Source organism: Ictidomys tridecemlineatus, chromosome 11 (assembly GCF_052094955.1).
Source record: "Ictidomys tridecemlineatus isolate mIctTri1 chromosome 11, mIctTri1.hap1, whole genome shotgun sequence".
NCBI lineage: Eukaryota > Metazoa > Chordata > Mammalia > Rodentia > Sciuridae > Ictidomys > Ictidomys tridecemlineatus.
This window is the reverse complement of record NC_135487.1, coordinates 118,232,797-118,243,284: the sequence shown is the minus strand read 5'-3', so window position 1 is coordinate 118,243,284 and position 10,488 is coordinate 118,232,797. Positions and strand designations below refer to the sequence as shown.

At 40.2% G+C, this 10,488-nt stretch overlaps 1 protein-coding gene across 1 annotated transcript; it reads right to left on the bottom strand.

Moving 5' to 3' along the window:
• Positions 1-346: 346 nt before the first annotated feature.
• On the bottom strand, positions 347-6,425 carry LOC144368351 (myomegalin-like). Its single transcript, XM_078027172.1, has 4 exons — positions 5,530-6,425; positions 4,428-4,571; positions 2,878-3,434; positions 347-1,306 (listed from the first exon to the last, which is right to left on the bottom strand). Exons 1-3 carry the CDS (start codon positions 5,797-5,799, stop codon positions 3,282-3,284), a joined length of 567 nt encoding a protein of 188 aa, XP_077883298.1. The 5' UTR covers positions 5,800-6,425; the 3' UTR covers positions 347-1,306; positions 2,878-3,281.
• Between the last annotated feature and the right edge of the window lie 4,063 nt (positions 6,426-10,488).

Below are 10,488 nucleotides of genomic sequence, written 5' to 3'. Positions count from 1 at the left end.
AATTATATGTGAACATATATAAATACTTATGTATACAATTATCAATTGGATATTTGAATATGTATGCAAGAATATTCATATTGCTATATATGCTTTTATATTAATGTTCGATTAGGAATGGGGTAAATTTAGGATTAATAATAAATATTGTGTAGGGTAAAGGTTAAAGTTAGGGTATTTATATATATATATATATATATATATATATATATATAACATGAATATTTAAAAATATGCATGTGAAAATACATATAAAATATATTTGAAAAATGAACATAGACCTAGTAAAAAAGAACATTATATGGCGAAATGTTGACAATAACTAAAGGAAATCCACTGCCATATATACAGTTGGAAACACATAAGTTTAATATACAATAATAGAAAATAGAAAAAGTACAAGGGAAAAAAAGTTTATCTCAGATATTTCGAAGCAGTGAAGGCAAGATAACAAATGCAGTCATAAAGCAAGACTCAAAATTTCCTCAAGGATTTATTGAGAATAGATGATTTGAACATAGAATTCAATTATGAGTCAACAATAAAAAATAAGTGAAAGATCAACAGAAGTTTCAAATAAAGCAAAGACTTTATATAAAAAATACATATGGGGTAAAGAAAAACATTACAAGGAAAATTGGAAATGCTTTTGAGATGACAGATAACAAAGATTCAACAAATCAAAGCAATAGGAGGCTGATGAAGCAGTTCATAATTCCACCTGCTTACATTAGAAAAAGACACAGGATAAAATCAGTGTTGACTCTGATCATGCAACTTGAGAAGCACTAATAATAATTTATTTCTAATAATAATTAAGAATTTGCTTAGAGTAGATATGTACATGGAGTTCAGGGCCAATGAATGTAGCATATACTAACGTGGGATCACAAAGAGTGCAGCACCATAGCAGGCAGATGAGCAAGTGGCCAGGTGCAGAATGGTGTCCTGAAGATGTGTGCAGGTCAGCTGAAGATCTTGACTTTGTTGTCTCTGGATGGGGTGGAAGAGAAAGGAAGGGAAAGGACTATTTCTTAGTTGTTTGTGCTGCTGGATCCTGGGCACATTGACCACAACCATAGAACTTTTTTTTTTTTTTCTCTGATGTGTGGTTTGGTCTTTGGAGCATTTTTCTTCTAGGTCCACTCCCACTCTCTGTGACACAGGCCACATTTCATAAGATGAGCGTACACTAATCATGTGACCTGTCAATGCAGGGACCTGTGGTGGCTTTGCTTCTTTTGTGGCTCCTGGAAGGCAAGGGTCTCAATGCTGGAGCACACAGAAGGACCCTTAACGATTTCACCTGCAAGTAAACAAAAGAATTCTGTTCAGATGGAACTGTTAGACCCCACTTATGATGCCCAGACACTGGAATTAGGGCAAAGCATGCAGGAAGGCATAAACATGGTGGGAGGTAGTAAAAAGAATGAGTCAAGGGGATGCACTGGATCTGGAGGAGATTCCAGGTTCCAGCTTAGAGGATAAGCTTCCCTGTGCACCCAAATCCCTGGTGCCCCAGCCATAGCCCTACTGCATGTCATATGGTCAGATCCTACTACTGTCCTTTTATTACCCAGTTCATACTACATGTTATGTGGTCTGAAGAAAAATAAAGGCCTTGTCATATTCCAGGAAAAGAAGGATGAAGCATGAAACACGCACATGTAGAAACAGCCTGTACTGAAGAGGACATATTGGGGCAAGTTCCCCTGTTAATTGTGTGTCTCATTTTTCATAAGGAGAAGTCAAATTGGCAGGGACCTCAGAGATGGTCCACCTTTAACAGATGAAGGGTAGTAGCTCACAGAGGCAAAGGGGCCAGCCAATGGCATACAACCAGTTAACATTTAGCCTGGAGTTAGAGACCAGAAATTTGGAACAAAAGAGGGTGGCCTGCACACTGGAGGGAGCCAGCAGGAACTGGAGGCTGTGGGTTAACTTGGCAGGGATAGGAAGAGGCTGTACAGAGCCAATCCTCTAAGTGTTGTGTTAAGAGGCTCAGGAAAGAAAGCAATTCTCGGAGAACCAAAGGGAATTAGAAAACAAGAGCTAGTTAATATACATCCCATGCTTGATCACACTATGGGTGTCAAGGCTCTCAGGGTACAACTTAGGAACATTCCTAGAATGCTCAACTGCTCTGATGTTTACCATATAAGTTTAAAGGTTTAATTTCTCATATTTAAAACAATCAGTTACACATGAATTTTCTCTTAATAGGATTTCTAGGGAATTATTAGCACAGCATTTAAGTGAAAGTAGAGAATATCTGCTATATATATATATATTTTAAAACTTTTCCCTTAAAGTGTATTTTTTTCTTTTCTTTTCTTTTTTTTATTGGTTGTTCAAAACATTACAAAGCTCATGACATATCATCTTTCATACATCTTTTTTTCATTATCAGTTTTTTCTTTTATATCCAGGAGACCAAATGGATCTTCCTTCATGTTTTTTAAAGAAAATGAGATGTTAAAATAAAATGCTGTTCTTAACCTAATTTTGTGCACTAAAGTCAATTTATAAGGTTATGCCTTATTTGGTTTTTCATAAAGTAGTTCAGGAAAGTCCAGAATGCACTTATGGCCTCAAGATCTCTTGGTAGACAACTAATTCACAGAGAGACTTTGAAAGTTTCTTCCCTCAGGGACCAACTGAACTGCATTTCTCTGGCTCCTTGCTTGACTGACATCAAGGAGAGAAAATTGGGCTAAAGGGGAGAGATGGTGAGGAGAGGAGAATAATAACAGGGTAGAAAGCAGAGGGGGCAGGAGGGTGAAGGGATGGAATCTTAAGAGGAGGCTATCCAGGAGCTAAGACCTGTGTGGTGAACCTGATATCTCCTAGAAGGTAAAGGAGGTCAGGGTCACTTACAGAGCTGATGTCAGATGGTGATGTATTTGAAGCAGGCTCTGTGACTGTGTAAGATGGAATCGTTGCTTTCGCTCCAAGTTAGTCCTTGCCTTCTTCAAAATATCATGTGTCCTGGTCACTGAAAGAAGAAAAGAGCCCCAGAGAGAAGGAATTTCCAGCTGGGCCCTACTTGCTGGGCATGCATTTTCTAGAGCATTTTCTTCTCACCCCTCAATCATGGCCTCTTGCTGACCCCTTTTTCTCCCCCTCCTTCTGCAACCACAACTGCTCATGTCACAGGAGGGTTGGGCCCAGTGCATCAGACTCTCCCTTCCCAACATTCCCAGTGCCTCTGTGGTCACTGTTTATCTGCAGCACAAGTGGGACATCTGCAAGACCAGCCCTTTCCTCTGCTGCTCCACAGCTCAGGGGCACCTACGCTGGCTGACAATGAACTGCTCCATGTTCTCCTTCTGCTGGTTAGCAGTCTTCAGACGCTCAGCTGTGCTCTCAAGGAGCTTCTCCTGTTTCGATACTTGGGCTCGCAGATCCAGGAGCTCCCTTTCCATTGATTCATCCTGGGGAAGAAGGACAAGCTCTCAGACAACAATTTGGAGACCGAATGTATCCAGTTCTTTGTGGTTCCTACCAATCAGAAGCAGAACTCCAATCTTCTCAGCAGACTGAGTTCCCTTCATTATAGCTTCTCAATCCCTCAGTTCAGAACAGTTGAGAAAAAGACCACAGGTAGGAATGTTGAGAACCTGAAAGCCCCCAATCAAGGATCAAGGAGACCCTGACTCCAGACCCACAGCAACTCCCAACTGTGAACAAGACCTCCAAATCAGTCCTTGAAGTAATTTTGTCTCACCCTTCTCCCATCCATGCTGGACTTGGAATTTCAGAGATACTATGTCTGGGACACAGGGCTACCTGATGACAGTGTTCACATTTCAAAATGTCTGTACGAATCTGAAGATGGTAAAGTGCTTCCTTGTAATTAGCATAGTTTTTTCCCCAAACATACCAGTTACATTAATATGGAACTAAAAACTAGTGAGCGGATCCAGATTCTAGTCCAACCAAGGCAGGACAATTCTTTAGGGGCTCTACCTTTTCCCCAGACTGAAACAGAGATAAAAGGTGTGTTGGGATTCTAGGAGCATGACTGAAAGAAGCTGCAGGATCACAGTGACTTCCTTTGATCTTTTGACCAAGAAGCCCTGAGGAATGGAGAAGCTTTAAGGCCCCTGAATTTTAGTTCAAACTTCAGATTTATTGGAAGCAGATATTTATAGATTACCATGGCATCTATGTCTGTGCTTCTCCATTTCCTTTTCTTCTCTTTGAATTATTATCTTGGGGTTTGGGGTGTGAGGACAAAGTAAGGTAATCAGAGCTTCAATGAAAACATCCACCAGGGGTCTCCCTCCAGGATGCTACATTAAGATCCAGCACATTCTAACAACCTGTGTAGCTCCTGACCCTCAGAAAGCCCTGGAACTGAGAATACAGAATCTCATGGGGCAGAAGAGCAGGGCTTATACCAGAAGACAACACTGGCCTCTTACCACTTTGCCAGGCAGCCCAGGGCCATGGATACTTGGTAAAGCTGCTCTCCAGAACATGGTCAGGAGCGAGGCTGACTCATCTAGGGTGCGCTGCAGGGCATGAGCACTGCTTCTTAGCTCATGGAAACATTTGCTGCCTGGTGCCTGTGGAAAGGTGGGAGGGAGCCATGGACATCACTGAAGTTGAGACATCACAGGGCTCACGACATTGCAGCCCTGCACAAGACTCAAGCTTTCTTTGTTGATGAGGCACAAAGCATGGGCTGCTTGAACCTGCAAAACCCTAGCTCATCCCTTTGAGGTCCCAGGACTGAAGTGTGGCTCCTTTTACCTGGAATGACTCCTCACCTGGACACCCTATATAAGGCTGTCACAGCTCATTCCCATGTCATGTCCTCTACAGACCTTTTAACTTCCTTGCATACAATAAAAGACCCCTCTGCACCAGTGAACTTGAGGTACAAGAGGTGACTTCTCACATTGGGCTTGTGGCCCATTAGTTGGTTTATGAATAGGGGTATGTATCTTGCCCTGAAGTGGGGGTTACCTGGATGCAAGGCTCTGTCTATACATCCATGGGTCTCTGGTAGCTCAGACAGCACAGCCATTGGCCCTTGTTGTCTCTGAACACAGATGCACTCTGAGAAGCATTTGCAGATTGCCTCCCTCCCACTGCCAGATTCTTACTCTTTCCACACACAAGGCCTTTATGGATGTGAATCCCTTAGTACCTGTCCTCCTGACAGATTTTAATCCACATGGGTCAGCATGAGTGTAACAGATAATGAGCCATGAGACTGTGCTGATTTCAACATCATATGGGCATCAACTCTTAACAAATACTTTACTGAGGATGGTGGCAACACTGCACAGACATCTCTGTGGCTCTGAGGCAGAATATCTAGTTGGTTTCCTATACCACAGAGTAGAACATAGAATGAATAAGGAGATAGGGAAGCAAGGGCTTGGCTAGAATAATTGGAAGATGCTTCCTCTGTCATTGGGAGATGCAGGCCACAAAAATAAATAGGGGAGAAGAAACTAGAATTAAGGACAAAGGGCACAAAGAAAGAGTGAAGGCAGGAGCTGCAGGTGTGACTACCTCTGAGCCCTGAGCATCAAGGCCCAGGAAGTTGCATGTGGGTGTCAGGAGAGACTGGATCTGTTCAACCAGCTGTTTCCCCTCCGCAATCTGATCTCTGAGAGCAGTATAGTCATCAATGTGGCCTATGATGTGGCGGCCATGCTTGTTGGCGAAGGAGCCATCCATAGAATCACCCTCTAGCTTCAGAGAGTTCTTCATTCCTGAAGGATCATTTGAATCCAGCTCTGAAAAAGAAAGCCACAATAATAAAGATCTGCTGTTATTCATGAAAATATCCTCAGTTCTCACAGTGCAGAGACAGTGAAAGAGCTCAGGGTCAAGAAAGGCAGCCTTCAGAAATGCAGGGTGGCTCAAGCCTATAGACACATTTTGGTTTCTTTATTTTTATAATCTTTCTTACAACATTACATAATGATAAACTTTCCAGAAGAAAAATTTTGTTTTCATTGACAAGTGGGCTATTCAGGACAATATTATAAACATGAAAGCTTTCTGTATAGAAAAGGCACAGACAACTGAATAAGAATGTGTACAGGGCAATGACCAAAAGACAGCAATAGGACAACTGTGGCAAGAAGAAGAATGAGAAGAAAGGCAGCCACAGAAGTCTCAAGGAACATGGAAGATGCTTTCTCTGTGAGGAAAAAGGATGTCGCACACAGAAAATTTTCTAAATTCACATGACACACTTACAGAGGACCAGGAGATATTTGCATTAATAATTTTCCTTCATTGTGTCCAAGCCCTTTAGTTGTCATATTTATACCATTTGTCCTGGTGACAATGACAGTATCTGAGCCAGGAGAAGAGAAAGAAGAGCTGTGGAGGACCAGAGTTAGAAAATCTATGCCAACACCCCAAATACAGAGGAAATACCTGAATCTAGGGAGTAAAAACAACCAGTGTCAAGGACATCACAAACAGCCTGCACCCCAAATCATGCACAGTCTGGCCTTCACCACACAAGATCTAAGGTGCCAGGACTTCCCTCTCATATCATTAGCCGATATATGTCACATAGAAAAGCAAAAGTCAACAGATTGATATGTTTCTATTATTTAGAAAAAAAATGTTTGATGGATGGATATTCCACATGAATGTAACTTCCAGTAAAAACTTGTTAGGTACAATTTCATAAACCAACTTTGAGTATAATTTTCTATGTGCTTTCTAGTACAATGCCTTGTATTGAAACTTAAATATGCACAAAATCACATACATATATAAAATACACATACATATGCATATATATGAAATATGTATATGTTAAAATATTTATCAAGGGCTGGGGTGCAGAGTTCAGTGGTAGAATGAAGAAAAAGAAACCACTCTATATAGTGTGGCAGGTCTAGCATACACAGAAGAACTTGGGTTCAAATTCTCTGTATTATAAAAGTAGATCAAAATGTAAACTATCAACAAAAGGAGTTCCTGGTAAGAGGAGAGTGAGTCATAGCCAGGTTCCAGTTCAGGCCTCTGGAAGCTGAGAACAAGAGGAAGAGCAGGGACTGAGCCATGCTGCTGCATCTCAGCTGGTACATGGGAACACAGTGACAGGGAAGCCCTGTCAGGAGGAAGTGAAGAGGAAACTCAACACCACACCCACCATGGCAGCTCCAAAAGGGCAAGGCAGCAACCTAATGTATGCTGAGCACTTCCTGCCAGCTGGGTACTGTGCTTAGCAGTTTACAGATATATCTTACTTACAGGCCACAATAAAAAGTCCATGAAATAGTCCACTTTCATCTGACATTTGAGGACATTAACTGAAAAATGAGTATTCAGTGCAACCAGAGAAAATAAGGATTAATATGACCCAAGAATATCTGGCATGAGAATGTCAAGGCTCAGACTTAGAGGAATCTGAGCAGAAGTGATTGAGGATATGGCCATGCAGGTTATTGGAGAGGGTGAATTAATTGGTGCCCCCCAAAAGACAAAACAGAAGACACAGAGTGGAATGTTGTGTCAAGAGGCTGGGGAGTGGGGCCTCTGTTAACACTCAAATTAAAACTAGGGAGGCAAGATACAGGCTGGATATGGAAGAGAGCCAGAGAAATCTGGTGAACATGCTTATCTGAACAGGCAGGCAAGAGACTGGGGCAGGACTGAATGTCAACCACGTGAAATAAGTGTGCCTTCCACCCAGCACTTTTCCACAGCCCTGATTTCCTTAGGGACACGAGCATTGTGCCACAAACTGAGGTCCCCCTAGGTGAAGAAAAGGAAGCCCTTCTAGAGAGTGTGGAAGGTCTGTGATGCTGAGACGGAGCCTAGTGAGGTGGAAGGAAGACCAACTAAAAAGCCAAGCACCTGATTAGGTCTCTAAGCCCTGTAAACCCAGCTTGTCTATTAATGTCTCAGTTTCCCCTTTGTCAGTTGGATCATGTAAAATATAAAAATGTAGTAAAACCTGTCCTACAATAAATGACATTGGGAAACACAGGCTCCAGGCCAGTATGTGTCTCCCACCTATAGCCAAACTTCCATAGAAATTTGTTTTTGCCTTTTTAGGTTTCATAATGATTTTCTTACCTATATTTCTTTTTTAAAATTAGAACTGTGTAGTTATATATAGTAGTGGGTTCATTCGGTCAAAAAAATACACACATGCAATTTGACTTCAGTTCATGATTGCCCCCTTCCCTCTCTCTTTTTTCTCCCATTCCCCCTAACATTTCCCAAATCTCTTTCATCTACTCTATTAGACTTCTTTTTTGCTCATCTATTAATTTATATTTGATTGCTTCTTTCTACCTATGCATAAAGGTGGAGTCCTTGTGGTATATTTATATGTCCACCTAACAACTTTTTAAGAATTCATTCTGGGGCTGGGGTTGTGGCTTAGTCGAGAACACTTGCCTCAAATGCCTGAGTCCCTTTGATCAATCCTAAGCACCAGGTTAAAAATATATATAAATATATTGTGTTCATCTATAACAACAACAAAAAACAATCATCTGCATTGCCTCCCCTTACCCATCTCTGCACTCTGCCTCTCAATCTTCTCCATTACTGCTCTTTCCTTTATCTGTATGATATCCTATCCTGCCCTCCCCATTTCCTTTGTTCTACTCTAGTTTCTGCATGAGAGTAAACATTCAAGTTTTGAGTTTTTGTGTTTGGCTTATTTCACATAGCATGATATTCTCATTGCTATCCATTTACCTGTAAATGCCATTATTTCATTTTCTTTTATGCCTTTGAAGAACCCTAGTGTGTGTGTGTGTGTGTGTGTGTGTGTGTGTGTGTGTGTGTGCGCGCGCGCGTGCATGTGTGTTTACATACATATCATATATATGTGTCAGAATCATAAAATTTATTTATCTATTAAGGTGATTCCACCATTTAGTGAAATGTGCTTCTATAAACATTGAGGTGGCTGTCACTGAAGTATGCTGATTTTAGAAGTTTTGGCAAAATACCAAGGAGTGGGCAGATCCTCACAGGGTGCTTACATCTCTAGTTTTTTGATGAATCTCTACAGTGGTTTCTGGACTTGTACTAGTCTGCAGTCCCATTAACAATATACAAGTGTATATTTTCCCCACAACCTTGCCTGCATTTTTATGTATATTCTTGAACATTGCAATTCTGGAGTCAGATAAAATTTTAATATTTCTTTCATTTGCTTTCCCTAATTGCTAGTGATATTGAACCTTTTCTCATTTGGCTATTTGTAATTTTTTTCTTAAGAAGTTTCAATTTCATTTTTTCTATTGCCCATTTATTGATTGGGTTATTTGGGATATTTTTGTATGAAGTGCTTTGAGTTATTTATATATTTAAGAGTATTAATCCCTTATCAGATGAGTAGCTGGCCAAGATACTTTTACCATTCTGTAGGCTCTCTCTTCACACTCTTCTTTCTTTCTTTTGCTGGGAAGAAGTTTTGTAATTTGATGGTGTCCCACTTATTTATTCATAGTTTCAGTTCATGTACTTTTGAGGAAGCTTGTGCCAGCAATTATATGTAGAATGTTGGCCCTACATTCTTTTCTAACAGTTGCAAGGTTTCTGGTCTAATTCCAAAGTGTTTGATCCATTATCATTTGAGTTTTGTGCAGGGTGAGAAATAGGGTTTTAGTGTTATTTTTCTAGATAGTTATCTAGTTGTCCCAGAACCATTTATTAAAAATCCTCTTTCCTCCAATGTATATTTTTGCACCTTTGTTAAGTATCAGAGGGCTCTAAGGATTGGATTTGTCTCTGTCTTCTATTCTGTCCTATTGGTCTTTGGGTCTATTTTTGTGACAATATCATGCTGTTTTGTTACTAGAGCTCTGCAGCATTACTTATTGTCTGGAGTTTTGTACCAATAATAAAAAACAAACTGAAATAGAAAACTACTTCAAGAATTAGATAGTAGGAGACAACTATGTAGGCTAATATATTAACATCCCAACTTGAAGTGGTGGGAATTACAATATATATTTAGGAATACAGTATTTTTCTTCTGGCAGAGCTATTTTTGTTTAATACTTTTACTTTATTTATTTTTACCTAGTGCTGAGGATCCAATCAGTGCCTCACACATGCTAGGCAAGTTCTCCGCCACTGAGCTACAATACCAAATCTAGGAATACAGTATTTTTATTGAAAATTCTTTTTAAAAATATTATTATTTTTACATAATAGCATATTTTGGCATATTATACATACATAGAATAAGTATAACTTGTTGAAAATAGGATCCCCCATTATTGTGGTTGTACATGACGAAGAACTTCATTGTTTGTATATTCATACATGAAGATAGGAAAGATGTGTCTTATTCATTCTCCTGTCTTTCCTATTACATGTTCCCCCCTTCTCTTAATTCCCCTTTGTCTAGTCCAATGAACCTCTAATCTTTCACTCACTAGTTGTAAGTTAGCATCCACATTCTGCCTTTGGGTTTGGGACTGTCTTATTTCACAAAGCATGATAGTCTCCACTTCCATCCATTTACTGGTG

What these genes read in the sequence shown, in the direction of transcription:
- LOC144368351 (XM_078027172.1), bottom strand. Translation starts at nt 5,799, where the DNA reads ATGAATAACAGCAGATCTTTATTATTGTGGCTTTCTTTTTCAGAGCTG. An exon ending in TTGATGCTCAGGGCTCAGAG is followed by an intron (nt 4,572 to 5,529) that starts GTAGTCACACCT and finishes ACCTTTCCACAG; the next exon opens with GCACCAGGCAGCAAATGTTT. An exon ending in CTGGGCTGCCTGGCAAAGTG is followed by an intron (nt 3,435 to 4,427) that starts GTAAGAGGCCAG and finishes CTTCTTCCCCAG; the next exon opens with GATGAATCAATGGAAAGGGA.